The 21,054-nt window shown below is 38.5% G+C and overlaps 1 protein-coding gene across 2 annotated transcripts in view; it reads left to right on the top strand.

The window, feature by feature from the left end:
• The first annotated feature begins 257 nt into the window (after positions 1-257).
• Positions 258-21,054, top strand: part of p2rx2 (purinergic receptor P2X, ligand-gated ion channel, 2) — a 31,129-nt gene continuing 10,332 nt past the window's right edge. For both annotated transcript variants that reach the window (XM_028824827.2, XM_028824829.2), the window contains exons 1-12: positions 258-998; positions 6,667-6,802; positions 7,163-7,234; positions 10,454-10,529; positions 11,904-12,000; positions 14,048-14,128; positions 14,414-14,555; positions 15,108-15,238; positions 16,588-16,678; positions 17,315-17,380; positions 20,536-20,613; positions 20,796-20,840. In XM_028824827.2, the coding sequence (XP_028680660.1) occupies positions 859-998; positions 6,667-6,802; positions 7,163-7,234; positions 10,454-10,529; positions 11,904-12,000; positions 14,048-14,128; positions 14,414-14,555; positions 15,108-15,238; positions 16,588-16,678; positions 17,315-17,380; positions 20,536-20,613; positions 20,796-20,840 (1,155 nt within the window). In that variant the 5' untranslated portion in view covers positions 258-858. The remainder of the gene's footprint in view (positions 999-6,666; positions 6,803-7,162; positions 7,235-10,453; positions 10,530-11,903; positions 12,001-14,047; positions 14,129-14,413; positions 14,556-15,107; positions 15,239-16,587; positions 16,679-17,314; positions 17,381-20,535; positions 20,614-20,795; positions 20,841-21,054) is intronic.

Below are 21,054 nucleotides of genomic sequence, written 5' to 3'. Positions count from 1 at the left end.
TAAAACCTGAATTGTTGACATCAGATAATTTCAGGAGACTCCAATAAGATAGATGAACAAGAACAACCTGAAAGGTGTTGAACACATAGAACACATCAAACTCCAAAGCTTAGCCTTCACATAGTAAAGTAGCAGATGTGCCTGGATCAGACTTCAGGTTGAAGAATATGCCAGATGCAGAGATTTAAGATGGTGACCAGATTTCACATTTCTTGAGATCCAAGGTGGTAAGATCCTGCAGACTCTGACTAGAAGATGATGTAGCTGTTTAAGAAAAGAACAAAAAGCTGCAAGATTGTGAGATTCTGCAAACAACATGGCAACATGCATATTCCGATGGTGATGGACTGTGACTAAGAGTTGCAGAAATCTAGTGCAGTGACCAACTAGAGCAGTAAGGAAGTGGTTACAAAGGATAATACAGTATAAAGTGCTCCAATAAGACTGTGCTTTTCAACTGCAGTCCGCGGGGACCAGCAATTTGAGCTTGGTTCAATCAAATAATTATCCCTGAACTGTATTATACTTCAAACGTTTCCAGTGTGCTTCTTACTTGGTGAAAACAGAACATGGCTGCTGCTTAAAAAAAATGCAACAACAGGTCAAATATGCCTGAACTGGGCTGTGAGCTACACAGCAGTTGTCTTAACCAGATTAAAGAGCCTTACTGTGATGTCGTTGAGGGTTTAATAGGAAGAGCAAAGTGGGCGGCCCAAAGAAAAACTGTAGAAGGAAGGAAGGGTGGTGAAGTGAACAGAAGAGCTTCAAGTGGGGGGAGTGAGAGCAGACAAGGAATAGCCAGGAGAGTGGCTGCTAACAGGGAGAGCCTGAAAGAGCTTGACGCTTAACTTATTAAACATGGGATGTAAGGTGTTCATTATGCAGTGTTTTGTGGGCTTCTGGGACTATGAGACCCCAAAGATCATGGTGGTTAAAAATATGACCCTGGGAATAATCTACAGAATCGTACAGCTTCTCATTGTCACCTACTTCACTTGGTAAGTGTCCACACTCTATTGCTTTATAGTGGTATTTGTCTGTTATACGAGGGTGCTCGTGATTGTGGTATTTCTTGAGGGAGGCTTGACATGTTCTGAAGGGAATGGATCTCTTATTGGAAATGGAATGTGAGAAGTAGCAGACCTGCCAATGGAGGGCAATTCAAGATTTGGATAACTGATGTTATTATAGCAGGAGAAGGGGAGATCCATGTGAAGTGTTTCTAAAATAAATATCTTGAAGTTGGAGAACAGAGTGGCAAAGAGTTAAGCTGAGGGTCCCTCTGCCTGAGAAGGCAACAGCAACAGTGATTACAGCCTGGCTACAGAAGTCTCTATTGCTTTGTACCTGTTATATGGCAGCAGCAAGGCTTTTATTCCCACAAAATAAAAAAACCCTGCAAAGTAATTTCTGGAATGAGTCAGAATGTCTGTAATGTGGCATATTTGTTAGCATTGCTGCCTCACAGCTCCTGGGAGATGTGTTCAGCAACTGAAATGAGCACTGTCTTTGTAGAGTTGCTTGTTCTCCCAGTGTCCATATTAGATTTTTACTGTTTGCACCTTTATCACAAAGTTGCACAGGTTAGTATAATTTGTAATTGTCAACTAGTCCAATGTAAGTTTGCGCTATAAAATGGTATCCCATCCACTGTTGCTTCCTGTGAATTCTGCAGGGCAGCATTTAATTCAGTTTGATGCTATAAAGGTAAAAATAGTATCGGTAAGTGAATTATGTTCCACTCTTGTAATGTCCTGGCCACACACTGAAACAACTTGAAGATGTCCTCCTTTTCTGGTCTGAAATTAAATTTGGCATAGTTTCTGAAATCATCCGTGGCTGTGAATTATTTTCAGAAATTGAGGTGAATTATTAGCCCCGGTTTTCTAACTGAACAGCACAGTAGTGCAGCAGTTAGTGATCACACTGAATTTGACTACTGCCTCCTACACTATCTCTGCTAAGGATGCATGCTCTCTTTTATATCTGTGTGGGTTTTTCCCTGAGTATTGTTCTAAAGTAAAAGATTTTAGGTTAAATACCATTACTTCAATGGCCTAGTGAGAGTTGGTGTGGATGTGCTTCTGTGATGGACTGGACCCTGAATTGCAGGACCCTTAATTGGAGAAATGGTGGATGGATTTATGATTTGGAGCTTACATTACCAAACATCTACCCATTTTCTAAATTCACTTTATCCGGTATTGAGTTGCTAGAAGCAGGTGCTAATAATGACATCATTTGGCGATGCCTAAAACTAACTCTAGATGAGATGAGTGACCAATGAATGGTGTATTTGTTGTCAGCCATACTGGACTAGGTTGGACTTGCTAATAAACCTAACAGTATGGCCTTCAACTGTGAAATGAAATCCGATCTCATAAGGAACTCCATACAAATAAAGGGAGAAAGTGCTGGTGAACAGAGAACATGCACTATATAACAACACTGCTTGCTGCACCACCATACTGTTTTCATTAGCAGGTGGTTTATTGCTAAAATCTGCCTGGTTAAATATCAATATAAAGTGGCAGGGGGGGGGGGGGGTATTGACATATTAGCAACATTATAATGCATAAATAATCTTTATTTTATATAGTGCCCTTTACAAGGCTCTTTAGAGCAACCAAGATATGCAAAATAACCAAATTACCAAAATGCAAAATAACATGTGAAATTGCAAGTAAACATGAATAATAATAACCTATACTTTGTTCTCTTTCTGGGCGGCACGGTGGCGCAGTGGTAGTGCTGCTGCCTCGCAGTTAGGAGACCCGTGTTCGCTTCCCGGGTCCACCCTGCATGGAGTTTGCATGTTCTCCCCGTGTCTGCGTGGGTTTCCTCCGGGTGCTCCGGTTTCCTCCCACAGTCCAAAGACATGCAGGTTAGGTGGATTGGTGATTCTAAATTGGCCCTAGTGTGTGCTTGGTGTGTGGGTGTGTTTGTGTGTGTCCTGCGGTGGGTTGGCACCCTGCCCGGGATTGGTTCCCTGCCTTGTGCCCTGTGTTGGCTGGGATTGGTTCCAGCAGACCCCCGTGACCCTGTGTTAGGATTCAGCGGGTTGGATAATGGATGGATGGATGTTCTCTTTCTCAAAGCACACCATGATGTGTTGCTTCACAAAGTAAATGATAAGAAGAAACAAAGCAGCACAAGCTTAGATTGCAAGATAAACTAAATAAATGAGTAAATCTAATAATAGAGCAATTCGACCTTGAAACTTTGTGCCCTAGCCCATCTTTGATCTCATTGTTCTCCACCTTTATATGGGATATAAATAGTTTTTGTCTACGTTTAATTTCATCAATTTGAATTTCTTTAGATCTCAAGAATTTTTCTAACAGCATTGGGTGAAAAGCAAATACCAACCCAAAATGGGGCACCACGTTATTGTAGGTCAAATTCCTGCTGGGCTGCTTTAATAATTTACACAGAATCTCTTTGTATTCTTCTGTTCTGGGAAGAAACTGGAGAAAGGCAAAGATAGAACATGTTAAATCCACACCGAGGGCACCCTAAATGTAGTTCGAGAAGATTCAAGTGCTCTGGGAGCGTGTTGGTACATACTGTGTCCAAGGGTCGCCCCAGTTTAATATCTCAGTCCAAAAATTTTATTATTTCAATGTCCTTGTCATTGGCACTTATTTGATCAGTAATGCAAAATATTGCCTAGTGAAAACATGTAAAAAAAACATACATTTTGTACAGTCTACCTTGTTTATCTCTTTTCATGTAAAACGCCAATAAATTCACCAATTTCCCAAACTCAGGCAGTGTGTTTCTTTTCTGAAGTGTAACCGGCCCTTATGACTCAATGTATATTCAAGCAGCTGCTGTGTCCAGATGGCCAACCCAGTTCATTATTAATTCAAATGTCGCTGAATATTAAGACTTACCAGTGATGCCATTCATGAGTGCCTGTACTCCACCGTAATAAGCCAATCTATTTTAATGGAAATCTCTGACTCCATTATACTTTATGTCTAATGGTCAGAGATTAAATATCTGGGATGGATACATTTTAGAGAGAAAAGGTGACAAGGCAGCCATTTTATTGTTCATATGATACTGTCTCCTGATTAACATTGCAGCAGATTTGAATGTCATGGCTTTCACTGACTGTTTTAATAATGATGATGACAATTTCTTCTGGACACCTGTATCATGCTGCCTTATCAAAGGATGTCAGGTTATTTTATAAACAAACAAGTATTAATAGTACCAAGTTTACCTTTTGTTCGGAATTTAAATGGCTTAAACTTTTGAACTTCAAGTTTTGGTCCATTAAAACACATAAAACTGATCCAATCTGCCTACAGGCCATTCTATTTATAATACCACTATTAGTGAACACTGTGCCAAAATGATTCACATTTACTGCTTTGTCCAATTCAGGATCGCATGAGGCAGAAGCCTCAGGTGCAAAGTAGGAACCAGCATGGTATGGGGGGCCAATCCAACAACCATATACACACATAACTGGACCTGTAAGGGATCCACACTAACCACTGTGGCACCATGCCGTCTATGTATTGTATTACCAAGTTTAAAACAGCTACAGCCCCAACTGCTTAATCCTTAGGCCCCACTGCCCACCTTATAAACTGGTCAGCAAAAAATATCAAACACTGTTTACATACAGATCCACAATTATGCTATATACCTTTGTCACATCATACTTCACATATATGGTACAGTTGTTTCTATAGTTCTGCATTAAGGGTGCAGGCATGTGGAGTGACTATTTGTAAGTGACACAGTAAATTGGTGGTGGAGATTAAGGGACATCTTTAACCAGTTGGACGTCATACCGGCTACCAAGTAAATGGATTAGCAATTGTCCTATGTAAAACAACAAATTTATTTAGTGTAGTGCCTTTTATAATGAACACTATCCTAAAGTGTTTTATAGATGCAGTAAAAAATTGTGTATCCCAACCAGAGAAGAAGCAGATGAAAAAAGTCATTCAGAGCTAAATAGTGAGCAAGTGGTGGGGTTTGAAAATGCACCCTCTGTAAAATGAAATCCCGCTGCCCATTTTACATATTTGTCAGTTAGCAGGAGTAGTGGTGAATTTTTATTTATTTATTTTTTAGCTCCTGCCATAAGAAATGCTGTCATAATGTTTTGTACAAATAGGGTGCAGCTTTTTCCCATATTTTACCAATCAGACAGGTTAGGTGATGCACAACAGTGAGTCAGAGATGGGACTTGAACTGGCAAATCTCATGCTTTGAACTTCCATGCCTTACCCACTTGGGAACCATCCATATTACTAACCGAGAATAAACCGGATATGGACGCAGGTACACGGCGATGGGACCATGAGACGTACTGTGCAAGCGCCTACAGCGCGCGTCTCATAAACCCCACAGGAAGTCTTATCCACCGCGAACGAAGGAGTCACGGCCCAAAAACGAAAGAGCTCAACTAACATGAATGAGAAATGAAGCAACAATGCACCCATAGCTAACGACTAACGACACAGCCACACAAAAAAGAGGATTCTGTGCTGCACCCCAGAGTCAAACGGAAGAGGCTACGGAGGCCCCACAGGTCCACAACGACAGTACGAAAGGTGTAGGCGTCCAAAACGCGCTTCTGAATAGGACATGAAGCAACCGGGTAATGACAATATAAACGAACTCTCCGCATTAAACGTACGGCATCCTCACACGTCCAAACCATATAGCATATGTGAATCATATTACAGTGATGCATTATTAACGGTACAACCACAGAAAACGCTCCGTATTAACAGTAAGTGCAATTATCCACATTACTAACGGTAGACAATGGATAACTAATGGAGTCACGGCTCCAAAACGATCCAGCCCAACTAACGGAGCTACAAAAGCGAGCCCGCACGGATAACAACAATAGACGTAGGCGCGTACAACGCACGTCTGAAACTGCGGAAGCAAAACTGTCTCGGCTCCAAAACCAAACAGCTCCGCATGAACAAATACAATGTACATAGATGCCTACAACGCGCGTCAGAAACTGCGGAAGCAAAGCAGGCACAGGTTCAAAACGAAAGACCACAACTGACGGAGATACAAACACGAGCCCGCCTGGATATAATCAATGAATGCAGGCGCCTTCAGCACGCGTCTGAAATGCCGCAAGCAATGCAGGCACATATCGCATACATTCATCAATGTATTTCGGGTTACGCTGACAATAATCTCTTTCAAATCTATTTCGGGTTACCCAAGACCAGGGGTTGGCGAGCGAAGCGAGCAGGGGGCGGAGCCCCCTAGTTCTGTTCTAAACAAAATTTGCAAATCAAAAGGCAGAAACAGGGACTGACTAAATTTCACACAGTCAGTCAAATGGTGAGAGTGAAACAATAGTTTGTTGCTTTACAGTCCAACACCCTAACAGTTAGGCCACACAGCTAGCTAATATCAAACAATTACTTTATAGTTCTTTCTTTATTTTAATAACTGGTTAGGAATTTGTGCAGGACAGGATATTGATTGTGCAACCTTGGATTTTACAGTACAGAGGGCCACACTGTGTTCTCATCCAGTCATGCATCTTTACTAACTTCATCTTCTTCATTTTTCTCAAAGCTCTTTTACTTTATGATGCCCTTGTTGTCCTGTCCCTCAGACCTTCTCTTTTGCTCCATCTATATTTGTCTGTTTTGTCTCTTTCAGGTATGTATTTATCAGTCAGAAGGCCTACCAAGAGAGTGAAACTGGACCTGAGAGTTTTATCTACACCAAGATGGAAGGTGCTGCCATCTCTGGAGATACCGTGCAGGACACTGTGGAGTATTCAAGGCCACCTGAGGTGAGAACTTGAGTCACTTTAGATGATGGTGAAAGTGCTACCACACAGGGTATGGGTTTCTCATAGATGTTGTCAACTAATGAAGGGCTTAGCTGTTATTATATATAATCCTGCCTTTCCAATTTTCATTAGTTTACTCTCACTTGGCCAGGTTGACTATAAAAAATGGAACAATAGCAAAAATATGTATAAAGGCATACATAGGCACAAAGACACAGACCATAGAAAAAATAAAGACTGAGTGGGATAAGTGGATTAGAAAATGGATGGATAGGTAGATGGATAATGTTCCTGTTACTACTGTATGATGCACTCTGTCCTATAATATGCTTGTTTCTTTCCTTTGGATTCTTTTTGCAGGGTGGTGATGTTATCAGTGCAATTCTACGGAAGGAAGTAACGCCAAACCAGAAACAAGGGGTATGTGCAGAGGTAAGTTGTCCTGGTTTGGAAAAAGTTGCCTTCATTTTGCCTAATTTTATTTTTACATTGACTGCCTGTTCTGTCATGTCCTACCCTGGAGCCACTTTCCATATATTGGCTGCCTTTGAGCATATACACTCATGTGCTCATTGGCTTTCATCACACCTCCTGCTGTGCTGTTTGACTTGTCTGTGTTATGATTTATGATATTTAAAAATGAAGAAGGTTTTGAGGTTTTCTGCTATGAAGAATTGAGTCTCTTTGTTATTCTTCTATGTGGATGTGTATTTATCAAAGTTGGATTTTATTTTCATTTCATTAAATGTTTACCATGCTGCCATTTAATGGAGCTGTCCTCAGGATGTGTTAGTCTGTTGTTAGAGAAGTGAATTTGAAAGGTGTGCAATGATTATGTTGTGAATGCAATGGCATAAAAGTCAAAACCAAAGAAACAATCTTCATCCAAGATTGGGAATTGCACAAAAGTTTGGTGCATTCATTTATCATCCTGTTTTACTGAAAACTTTAGCGTTTTCGTTTAGACTTTGATTTTGGTTAGTGTTTGGGCTTTGGCAACATTTACTTTGACCTCCTCGTTTGGACACTTTTTGGTGGTGATTAAAGTTCAATCCATCTCCTGGTCCATATATATTTCTAAATCTGCTCAATATTCTGCTTGGTATAGCCCAAAATCACACAAGGAATGTCCCAATGCACTTTTACAGGACCTGTTTTCTGACAGTCCCCCAACCTTGAATGTCTAAGAAGACTAGAAAAATAAATCTCAAAAAAAAAAAAAAAAGTATAGCTAATACTCTTCACAGAGCTAGATAGTACAAAATGCTTTGTTCTAGCACAGTGCTCATTACCAAGTACAGGTGCAGAGCGCTACAGTAAACTCTCAAGGCAAAGTGCAAGAACAGATTATACCACTCGCTAAATACAGATGTACAACATATAATAATACAGATTTGTTAAAATACATCAAAAGCAAAATAGAAACTAATTAACATAAGTGATGAATGGGAATACATACTGTATGTACAACAGAATCCTAAACACTTATCTACAATGACAATGTTTGAACTCTTTTTTTTAGATTACCAAATCTCCCTGTATAACCATAGCACTTTTCTAAAGTTTGTTTACTGTTTATAGTAAATTGCCTGTTTACAGTGTATACTTTAATTGAACTGCCAGTCAGTGGATGTTGAACATTGGTGGTGATTGAAGTGGATCTCCACTCTCTATATAAAGCACTTTGAATAGTGCTATACAAATATAATTATAGTTGTTAGTTTCTTATTACAAACCTCCTTAATGGTGATAACTGTAATATTAGGCATTTGCAGATATGTTCTTTCTATACAAGCCCAATAAATAAGTTCAATTTACATACTTAAATGTTAACAAATCATTTAATTCATATACCCCGAGTCAGTAGGGTACTCAGAAAACAGTATTAGCAAAAACGAACTAATAGGTGATCTAATAGGTTGCTGCAGCACCTCACACTTTTTTGATTCTTAACCATGGTGCCTTTTTCAAAGTTCTGCAACTTCCCTGTTGTTCCCATGGCGTTCCTTTGCAGACTTTCTTGATGCAGAACAAGGAAATGCTAGTAAGAACTTTGAACAATGTTGGTGGAAGTAATGGTGGATATAAGTGTAAATATGCCTTGTGATGCACTAGAGCTTTTTTAGCTGTTATTACAGGTTTGGAATAATCATACTGGAAAACGGTGATTCAGAAAATGGATGAACAGAGTTTAATTCAGTTTATATGATTAAATTGCGTTCCTTCCCTGCAATGATGTGCATTTTTACTCTGGTTTCATGGAACTACTTGTGTATTTTTACTCTAGTTCCTTGGAACTGCTTGACAACTTGCCATAGATCCAAGTAGTAAAGAAGTACTTTCTTCACATTTCATTGTTTTTTTTTTGTAGATCCCAGTAGACATCAGTCCTATGTTTTGTGTCTCATAAACAGATATAATTTTAACTGTTCTTATTGCAGCTAAAATAGAAAAGCTGAGGTGGAAGTTTCAAGATTAAAAAAACATTGATATGTTTGGCTACTGTGCCTATTGTTTCACCTCATTGCCCTAAAATAAAACAAAACAAAATGTAGTGTGTTTCTAATATAGTTATGTTGGCCAGATAGTGATTTGTGCTTGCCAGTATTTTGTATTTTTTTTGGATGGCTACAGCCAGTTATCAATAGAAATGTGCTAATAGTCTTAAATACGTTGATAAGTATCAGAGTTTAATTGCCACTTTATCCCGTGTGTGGTTTGCTAATGTGGCTTTTAGGCCCCATCTGCTATGAAGAATCTTTTACACAGTAATTCATTTTAAATTAAAGTGGGTTCTCTGTTGCATAGGCTACATCACAAAGCCTTATTTGGAAATGCACTAGTGAGCCTGATGTTCACTTGGACCAGGACTATCATTTACATATTTAGATATTATACATCATATAAATTGTTAAATTAATTCCAATGACTTTCAAAACTGATTGGCGAAGTGATGGAAGACTGAACAGCTGTGCTCTTGAGGAAAAGCCCATCCTTTCCTGAAGTCAGACAATTTTTGCAAGATAACAACAACTGGGTCTTTACTGTAGACGAACAGCAGTTTATTGCTGATGCAGATGTTATTTCCTTATGCCACATGCTCCAATCTCCTACACAGAAGGAACTGGGCTATTCCAAAAAATTGCACAGTGGATTAATGGAAGATGTTAATATGAAAGATGTTAATATGAAATCAGGTGGTGCTGTCACATGTGGTGGCTGCCAATGTGTGGATTTTCTGTTTGTTAGTAAAATGTCATTCTGTTTCTTTAACTAAATTGATAAAAATTGGCCATCACAAAAAAATCTAGTGATGTCCTGTTAAGCAGTGCATGACTCCCAGCACATAGGGCTGGGAGTGGTGAAGGTGCCTTCAATGTTGAGATTATTGTAACAGGCAGAGACAGTGCTAACGGTATCTTTGCATCAAATATGTAAGATTGCAGAGTGGCTTGTTAGCAAGGGTTGGGTTGGCAGACAAATGTGATGTTGTAAAAGAATTGAATTGTGGGAGTGTTCCAATATAAAGTCCAAGGGTACGATGCAACTGTGTTCAGAATACTGTGTGGTGACAAAATACATAACTGAAATATGCATAGTGCTCTATTGTTTGATTTGATTCCTTTGTTTAGGAGATTCTTTTTCTTTTAGCACTTTGCTGTTCCAAAGGCTAATTGCACAAAGGACTCTGACTGCATCCCTGGGAGAACGGACATGAGTGGCAATGGTAAGAAGTCTGAACTAAATTGCTACCATATTTTCTTCTAAAAAGATACATAGCTGACCATCCATCTAGTCTTTAAATGCACTGTTCAGTTCATCACAAGGCAAACGCAGGCACAAGCCCACACTGGGGCAGTTGGAAGCTGATATTCATTCTGACTGGAATTCTTTGGATCACAGACGGATACAGGACTCCCAAATGAAACACAAAACAACAGAAGGCATCCCTAGAGTCTAAAATCTCTGAGGTGGCAGGGCTGCCTGCTATGCTAATATGCCTTGAAAAGCACATTGGACTTTCAACTAAATATATGTGCATAAAAGTGCAGTTTTCTAGTTAGATCTCTAGATCAAATCTGGGTGTTCAAAAAATTTAAATGGGATATGCAGTTCACAAACTGAATAGTATTACATTGTATTGCTTGTTATCTAGCCTGACATGTATTTTAGAAAATATCTTAAGAGGAGGTGCTTTTTAAGTGACCCTAATAAGCAGACCTATTCCAAATAGGTCAAGATATGTACAAATGGAGGATTTCTTTAGGAAATAACATAAAATTCTTCCCACCCACATAATCTAGTTCAGAGTCTCTCCTGGCAGTATTGGATACAAAACAATAACTAGCACTGGAAGAGATACCAGTCCAATGAAGCACCTAATCATGCAGACACCTCCATGCAACCAAGTTTAAATTACCATTCACCCTTATAGGCAAATCTGTGGGGCTGTGGCAGGCAAATTTAAGTACCTCGAGAAAAATTCTTGGAGATATGGGGAGTATGTGCAATGACTGGGTGCTTGACTCAAGCCCATAAAGGTCCAAACAAACAAATAAGCAGAAACAGTAAATAAAGTTAAAAAATGAGGAATCATCCGTCTTTACATGAAATGTTTCCTATCTATTAGTATTTAGTACAAAGAAAATGCTCCCTTCACCATCTTTCTCCCTTCTCTTTCTCCCTTGATACACTTAAAACACCGTCAGGATGCAGGATATAAACCCAGCAACAATCCAAATTACTGCACCACTGTGCCACTCAAGAATATATATGTTATGAGGTTAAATCTTCATAAGGTTCTAAATTACAGGCAGATCTATTATGAGGTCAGGCATAGTAAACCGATGTTTATTGGGAGAATGTGAGTAAGCGTTTAATGTAGTGTGAAAGAAAGGGCAATGTTTTACAATGGTTTTCATCATGTTGTGCTTAACTGCAAGCTGTTTGTCTTCTCAGAAATGCAAGCTTTTTAGTATAACTTTTCATCCTGCTCTGGGATGCTGCAGGATCCTAGTATTTTACAGGATATACATGGTAAAGCAAATGTTGTTGGCTATGTAATCCTGGTCATAAATCAGCTTGCAGTACTTATTTGCAGGGCAGAGGACAGGAAGGTGTGTGCAGTACTACAATTTCACCTTCAAGACCTGTGAAATCAAATCCTGGTGTCCAATTGAGGAGTTTGCAGCTATCCGGTAAGTTAAGTGTAGTGTGCCTACCAAGGCAATGTGCTTTGTGGTATCAACCAAAGTCATAAAGTTTACCAGTCAAGAGGTAATCTTACCTCCATAACAATATCTACATCTCCAAAACTTTTCATTCTTACCTACAAACTCAGAATTATGATGTGCTTGAGAGGTTTAGCTCAGCCTCAGAACAACATGGATGTCTGCAAGAAGGTTGTGCTTGCTTAGCTGCTACAAAAACATAATGTTGACTATGTGTGCTGTTAATGTTTACTTTTAATTTTGACAGACTGAGCCAACATAACAAATAATGTACTATTCTACAAACCCATTCAATCCATGTCAGGTTTGTGGGAAGCCATATCCTACTGTATTCTGACAGCACTGGGTGCAAGGCAGGTAATAGCCCTGGACAGGGAACCAGTTCATTGCCCTGCACTTACGTACACACCAACACTCACAAAAAGCCAGTCTGGAATTGCCAGTTAACCTACTTTGTATGTCAGTGCCCAGAGGAAGATTCACAAAAACGCAGAGAGATCATGCAAACAGTAAAGGGTCAACAACAGAGTACAGGATTGGAGCACAGAATGCTGGATCCATGAGGCAGCAGCTGTAACACCTACACCATCTAACCAATGCAATTATGTTATTTTAAATTATTAAAAATGTTGCATTTAGATGGTTAGAAATATACTGTACATGGTGAAATTGATCTATAATAATAATCACCTGGTTTTATAAACCTAAAGTGATCAAAAAGGATTGAGTCTAAACACTGGATCCTTAGGTGGCAACATTACTTCTGGTGCCACCATTCTTCCCAAATTGAGCCACCAAATCCAATTAAAATAGACTTAAAATGCATTAATATGCAAGCATGCCTTACACAAACACAAAGCAATAAGTGTTCAAATCAGCCCAGAAACACTTTATTCATATCATTAACTGTAGATGCTATTACCCCAGTAGTAATTATCACAGCACAAACATCACCTTTGAGATGTTGTGACCCCAAAGATCTTTTGGCCTTTGTCAATTAACAATAACAGCTTTGCAGTGTCAGATACACACATTTATCATATTACATGTAAAGCAAGAGAGTACTAATCAATTGTATAGGACTTTTAAAGGCAAATTAAATGTTATGAAAGGGTTGTGCATATTATAAAGCAGCGGTTCTCAAACTGTGGGGGGCGTGAAGTAACAGAAAAGGGGGTGCGAATGTTGCCATTGTAGTGGTATATCGGCAGCAAAAAATATAGGTATAAATTTTATTATGGTTTCAAAAAAACAGGGGCGCAATTAAAACTGTTATGAAAACTCGGGTCGCAAATACTTGAAGGTTGAGAAACGCTGTTATAAAATATATGAAATTATTTATAGTAATCGTTATTAACATAGAATTAGTCCACTTAAATAGACCAAGACAAAAGCACATATACACTGCTAAATACTTTCAGCAGCTATGCAAGGCTTTGATTGTTTGTATAGATTTACAGGGACAAGCTTTACATGAATGGAATCAAAGACAGTATCACTCCATATATTTTGCGAATTTTCTACTAGGAACTGTATTGTAACACTTTCTCAATTGAGTGAGTTCAGGCAAGAATCTCATTTGACAATGAAACTTAGAGGTTCAAGAAGGCAGTAAATGACAGTGCCTGCCCAGACTGGTATTTGAGTTGTCCTGCTTTGATAGGATAAAACTAAATTCATCCATTTTTGGAATCAGTCGTTGGTTTTATTTACACTCCAGGTTATTCATTTATTTCCATTATCTGCTGCTGTATACACCATTTTTAAATCTGTCTACATTTTGGACTGATTGTTTCCATCCAGCCCATGTTGTGACCTTTTGTATTCCACTTCTGGATTTGAACTCGGGTCCGCTGCACTTGTCAATAAGCTTGCTCTGCTAAAGAGTGTGATAGCGGCTCACAAAGCAATTATTACTGTTATTTTTGAGATGACTCTTACCCTGGTCATACTGTTCACCTGCATGTTGTGATCATCTAAAACTCGGCATTTGTTTATTCCTTTTTCTTTGTAGTGAACTAGAACTGAAAGAGGCCATCAATTTCACTGTTTTAATTAAGAACACCATCCATTTCCCCAAGTTCCGAGTTGCAAAGTAAGATCTTTTTGATTGTTTTCATTATGAGACTTAAAAGCCTGTTTTGAAACTTTTCAAAATACCTTGTAACAAGTTGTGAGAGGGCATCATGTTGTCCTCATTGTGTATGTGCAGAGGCAGGTGACAGAAAACTAGTACAGTAGGGTATAATAGCATATTTCATATTTACTATCAATAATTACAAGCCACTGTTTGGTTTAACACACAAAATGTCTTGGTCTATCACACAACAAGTAGCAATATGGATGATAATCATATCTCACTACACTTTCTTTTCTGCAGGTCGAATGTGATGCGAAAGAGGAGCAAATATTACCTGCAGTCTTGTCATTACAACGAAGTGACTGATATCTACTGTCCAAACTTCAAACTGGGATATATTGCCGAGCAGGCGGGGGAGAAGTTCTCTGAACTCTGCAAGACTGTATGATCTGCCCTTCTCATTTCCTTTACTCTAATTTTCCTCCTGATTGCTTTTCCTAGGAAATCCATATAATAGTCCCTTACAGTTGTTTCACTTTTTCAAAAGAAATGTTAAGTCAGTTTAATAAGTTTGATTGTGAGATGTATACTGTACACATATTAAATATTACATAATTATCATTCAGTTGTGAAATGCTAACAGAGGATTCAAGAGGCCTTCTCAGTATAGTGCTTCAGTAATCACTTGAGGCCAGATTTGCTTTCCACGGTGCTTGATTTTACACAGGCATAAACCGCAGAGGTAAACTAGCTTGTCTTAGTTTGTAAAATAGTGAGAATCATGAGCCAAATGAATGTATGAGACACCGTTCTTCTTAACTATAAAATTAGCTTGTTGGACTGAATGATCTCCTCTCATTTGTCACAGTTCTTATGTTCCATACACTGTCTCAATAGAAAATTTAGGTTGAACTATTTTATTTAGGTTGCAAGATACATTGTTGTGGTTGCTGTGTATATATTAGCAGTGCTCATACTTTACTCCATCCTCTAGGGTGGGGTAATTGGTGTGTTCATCAACTGGAACTGCAATCTGGACCTGGACCCTTCTGAGTGTAAGCCAAAATACTCTTTTAGACGGCTGGACCTGCGCAAGAACCATGCCTCCTCAGGCTACAATTACAGGTCAGTCTGCGGAGTGTAATCACATTTGTGGCAAGATCAGGGAGTAACTGTGTGGATTATTGAACCAACAAATGCATTTTTCAGGCATTACATAACGTAAAATTTTAAAGGTGTCAGTAGGGGCCAAGACATCTAGAAAAACATAAGTTCAGGGTTACTGTCAAGTATACTGTATGGTGAAAAGAGCTTCATAAAAGGATAGATCTTCACTTAGGTTCATAATGATCATTACTTACTGAATCAGATCAGATCCAACATGAGAAAAGTTATCAGGATCAAAAAGAGTCATACGATTTAGATTCCTTCTAATGACAAGATAGTGATTCATTGAGGTTGGTAAGAATGATGCCAGACCGATGCATCATGAGGACAATATGGTATTTTATTGACATCAGTACAGACAATGCCCCACATTGCCCAATCAGATACACCAAGAGGAAAAGATGAAGCCTCAGTAAGAGTAATGGCACTCAAATCTATCCTAAGGATAGGAAAGACCTTTTTTTAAGACAACTGAAGATGTGGCCAGTTGGATGAAGGGCAAGGTTAAGCCTCACTGAGATGAATAATGGTGACACACCATGAGGACAAGATCAAGGTTTATTGAGATCAACAAAATTAATGTCACTCAGAAGTAATCAAAGGGCAACAGACTTCTTCATTAAGGTCAAAAACAGTAATCAGAGTTAAGTCTAGTGTGTATTTCATAAAGACATCGATAAGAGAGAACTTTATTGATATTAATAATGATGATGCATCAGTCTGCTCAATTAAAGGCATCATGAGAACAAGACAGAACTTCACTGATGCTATTAAAACGAGTATTTTATTTTGATCAGTTTTTTCAGGAGGACAGCATGAAGCTGGAGTCATGACTCATAGGGCCCAATCAGATGTGCCTGCAAGATGTAACTTAAGTGAAGCCACTAAAGATGATCCCTCACCATTCTTATTGAGAAGCAGCATGAGGCCATTGTGGTCAATAAGACCTGGGCCAAACCTGGTACATTTAAATGTTTCCGGAGAACATGGCAATTCATGATTAAAAATAAAAGCAATGCCTGATTCAGTCTATTAAGGTGCTTCATGATTTAAAGAAGGAGCTTTACTAAGGTTGATTAAGGCCACAGCATCACAGAAGCATGTAGGACACATTACCTTTTTTAAAACCTAACTCGGGCTATTGTACGGAAAGGAAAAAAAAGCTCCAGTAACTCCTGACCTTTTTTTTTTTCTCACTAAAACTGGCAGTTGTTACCATGGCTCTGCCAATAAGAAATGTTCACAGAATAGTCTTTGTTAAGATTGCTGACAATATCAAACTGATCTTTCGTATTTCTTTCGTTTAGGTTTGCGAAGTACTACAGTGAAAATGGAACTGAGGTTAGAACCATGATTAAAGCCTTTGGGATGCGGATTGATGTCATTGTTCATGGTCAGGTAAGCTCAGGTTCCTCACCCACAGAGAACAACAAATTCTGTTGTATGAACCAAGACAGTAGCTTGAATAAACTGTTCAGTATCTGATGAAACATAATTTATTACCAAATGTCTATCTTGATCTGCTGCACAAAGATGTTCCTGTTTATAATAAGCGATAATTTACAAATAAGATGTTGGTTCCATAGACTGAGGGCAGCACATTTTTCAAGCAGTGACTTAGGATCTGGTCTTTAAATACCAAGGCTTTAGATTTTATGTAAGCATTGCTTTCCTGGGAAAGTTTGTATCTCTGTTGGAGTTATTATATATTTTATTGAAAAGGATCTTTGAAAGTGTTCATAAAAATGTTCAGCTATAGAAATGTTCAACAGCTATAGGATATAAACAATGGATAAACAAAAAGAGAAAGGAAGGCCATGAATGCCAGCATAGGCTTTCTGTGTTCCTGAATAGAAAAACATAGATCTAGAAGATAAATCGATGTATAGTAAGTGGAAGGATAAATAAATGCCACAATAAATAACTATTGCAACTAATTTATGCATATGAAAAATAGAAGCATTTTGATTTTTCTTTCACTGCATTAAACTTTCTAATTTTATATGTGCCTAAATCAGTGCTTTTTTTGTATAGGCAGGAAAATTCAGCATCATCCCCACAATTATCAACATGGTCACAGCCTTGACATCAGTGGGAATCGTAAGTCACCTTTGTCATGTAACCTAGCTATTTTTATTCTTAACAAATGACTGACAGTTTGAAAAGCTTTCAGAAATGTGTCCATTATCAAGCAGCTGGCTCATTTTAATACTACAGGTATTTGTGTTTTGCCCAGTCACTGCAAGGATGGAAACTTGCCAGCACCTGCTTTAAATCTGTTTCTATCTAATGAGTGGAGACTGTTAGCACAACAAAATAGTAGAATCAAAATGGGGAAATTTGTGAGATTATTCTAATGTCTCATCCAGTTTTTTCTGAAAATGTATCTGACTTTGAATGGCACAACTGAACAGTTGCTTCCAGAATTTCATTAATCCTCTGCATGGCTTTAACAAAAGGCATTTGTACAAGTAATCATTTACACAATGGGTATTTTCAGCTTAATTTTCAAACTTACTGTATTTTCCAAACCTTCGCAATCAGGTCATGCTGAGGCTTCAGGTTCTGGTTCAGGATTACTTACTATAGTTCAAATTAGCTGTCCTTCTTGACATAAACACAAAATTCCATTCATGTACAATAAAAACAAGTATTAAAATAAAATGTTTCATGAAAAACACAAAAATGAAAATAAATAATTCCTAAATGTAAAAGTTATTGATCTGTGTGACTGATGCTGGAACAAAGCTACTTTTATATGTTTTTGTTCTACGTTTGGGAACAATTAAACTTTTTCCAGAGCGAAGTAACTGAAATTCAAAGTGCAAAGTACGAGAGACATTACTTAAGACAGTTTTTGTCAATTGCTTTAGTTGCCTAGAGTACTAAAATGATGGACTGAGTTATGAGTCCCCCAATCAGCCTACTTCACTATTTAACAATTTGCTCCATTTTGCTTCTGTGTTTAAAACAAAGATTTCCAAACCAAGATGTCAAAGTTAAAACAGATTCAATAACAGCACAGTAAAATAAGTCTTAACAGGGTTTTGTCAATCTGCAAATAACAGTTTGCTTGAACAGAATAAACGCTGGTGTGCCCTTTTGCATACACCTTCACAATTTGCCTTAAAATTTAGTTTAAAATCAATTATTGTCCCCAAATATTTGTACAATGTCACACACACTACAGTTTGACCATTAACACATACATCTTCATGTTTACTACCATTTTTTCTAAAATCAATGACCGTGTCCTTAGTTTTAGATACATTTAACTGAAGATGGGACTGCTGACACCACTCAACAAACTCCTACACTATTGTGCCGTGATCAGTATCAGTTTGCTGGAGTGGACTTAAAATAACAGAATCATCTGTATACTTTAAAATAATTCTGTTCTCTCATCACCTCTGACACTTGTTCGTATACAAACTAAAAAAAGGGGTGAAAGTACAAATCTTTGTGTAGTGCCAGTTGAAGAGCAGACCTGGTCAGACAAAGTGCCATTTACCCTTACTTTCTGTGTCCTGTTTGTTAAACAATTCGGTATCCAGCCTGCAATGTTATTCACCAAGTTAAATTGTCCCAAGAGCCTTCTCGTTAAATGTGCCATTCAATTGTGTTAAACACATGGACACATGCTAAGGAGTTGCAGTCGGATCATCTGCTGGCGAGCTGGGTTTCTGCTTGTCGCGCTTTGCGTCCATCATTTCAAAGCCTGTACAGCAGCTGTCCTTTTGCCACTTCGCGTCTCTGCTGCTCACGTTGTGAAATTGGGCTGAATGCATGCTAAGGAGAAACGGTCGGATCATCTGCTGGCTTCCTGCTGCTGGCAAGCTTCGTGTTCTACTTGTCGTCGTTTTAAGAGCTGGGAGCACATGATGTATGTCTGCCAAAAGCATTCCAACAACTGCTTGGTTAGATGTCCGTGAACTTGTTTTAAATGTTGTCTCACTGCCTTGTCTTGCGGGACGTCAAATTGTCTTTGCGTGACGTTAAAGTGTCTCTCACAGGATGTCAAATTGTCTTCCGAGAAGATCACGTCTTGTCTCCCTCCCAGGATTTTTTTTTTTATAATAGAGAGATTTCTGCCTTTACCAAGTTTTCAAATGATTTCATTAAGTTTGATATGACAGCCACTGGCCTAAAATCATTAAGAGTTTTATGGGAACTGATTTTGGGAACAGGGACCACCATAGCATCTTTTCAGACCTTTGGTACATGTCGTTTATATAAAGACTGATTGAAACTGTAATGAAATATAGTTCTTTTTCACAAAATTTAATGGTGCAACTGCAAATGTTGTCACTGCCCTGACTCTCTCTTAGTCTTACAGAGAAAAAAACCCTTGTTACATCTTTTAGTTCTGTTTTAAAAAGCTGACCATCTACTAGGTTCTCACTCAATCTTGAATATCATTGCTAAAATCATGAGTGTTAAAACTATTGTAAAAACAATTAAGACCATTTGCAAGTTCTCTGTTTAACTAAAACCCTCCAATGTAATAAAATAATTATTTTTGATATTGTGTGTACAAATGCATTCACTAATAACAGAGTTAAAAACAAACATACCCCACCACGCTGAGTTTTTCCAGTCACTTCTGCCTGTCGGTCCAGCCATAGAGGTGCTCCAAACCCCCTGATATATAATAATCATACTTGATTAAACAAGTCTCCGTAAAGGCCGAGACACAACAGTCCCTGTATTCCTTCTGAAACCAAACGTTCCCTTGTAGTATGTCCAACTTGTTCCTCAAGGACCAAACATAACCCATGATAGTTGAAGACAGAGGGATCTGTGTGATCAGTTTTCTTATCTGTAGTCTTTTTCCCTTACGGTCTATTAGAGTTCCTCAATAAAGAAACCGGTTATTGCCAGGTGATATCTGTCAAACCAGCTGAGTTCATAGTATTTAACTGCAATAGACTTCTCCTAGTATACCTTATCTGGTCTTGTTCAACTGCCATTATCTAAAGGTTTAAAAATCACAAAAAATATAAAATACGGCAAACTCTAGCTGCTAGTTTCTGTGTGCATGTGTACAATAGTATAGGATGTAGTCAGTGAGATTAATAAATGTGGTGACTTTATTAGTTCATTCTGATACACCACAAGATATGCTTCCAAAAAGTGGCTACAATTGCCTTGTAGACAAAAATCAAGAAGTACAGAAACCACTAAACCACAGTTATTTTTGATTACTAAATAATTCTGTTAACTTTGACAACACTGCTTCAATCTTCACTTGGCAGGTCTCGTTTCTCTGCGATTGGATTCTGCTGACATTTATTGACAAAGATGAGGTGTACAGTGAGAAAAAGTTTGATGAGGTAAGGACATGTGAAATGACATTACTGTGTCTCTTTGCCCAAAGATTTAAGCTGCCTTGCCCTAGACTTTACCAATGACTCTACCAATATGCTGTTAGTCCTTTTTTAGTAGGAGCAAATCACAAAAAATGTTGTAGATTTTGTATTCTTGAACTCTCTCTTTCTTTCTGCTTGTTCCTTAGATCTGCAAACACTCAAGCCATACCCCAGATATGGATATCACCATGGTAAGCCACGACACCACCCATACAGACTTGTCTGACAGTGTGCAACTCTGATCATGCTTGCCTGTCTACCCCCTGGTCTCTTTCACCATTCTTGCTAAGGCATCCTGCCAAACTGGAAATAAAAATTGGGAACAATGCAATTAACCGGGGGGGGGGGGGGGGGTCGAGGAATGGGCAACAGTGTGTGCCAGTGCAAGGAGCATTGTGAACTCTT

Source organism: Erpetoichthys calabaricus, chromosome 18 (genome assembly GCF_900747795.2).
Source record: "Erpetoichthys calabaricus chromosome 18, fErpCal1.3, whole genome shotgun sequence".
In the NCBI taxonomy this organism is placed as follows: domain Eukaryota; kingdom Metazoa; phylum Chordata; class Cladistia; order Polypteriformes; family Polypteridae; genus Erpetoichthys; species Erpetoichthys calabaricus.
Note: the sequence above shows the minus strand (reverse complement) of the source record. Positions and strands in the feature narration are given on the sequence as shown.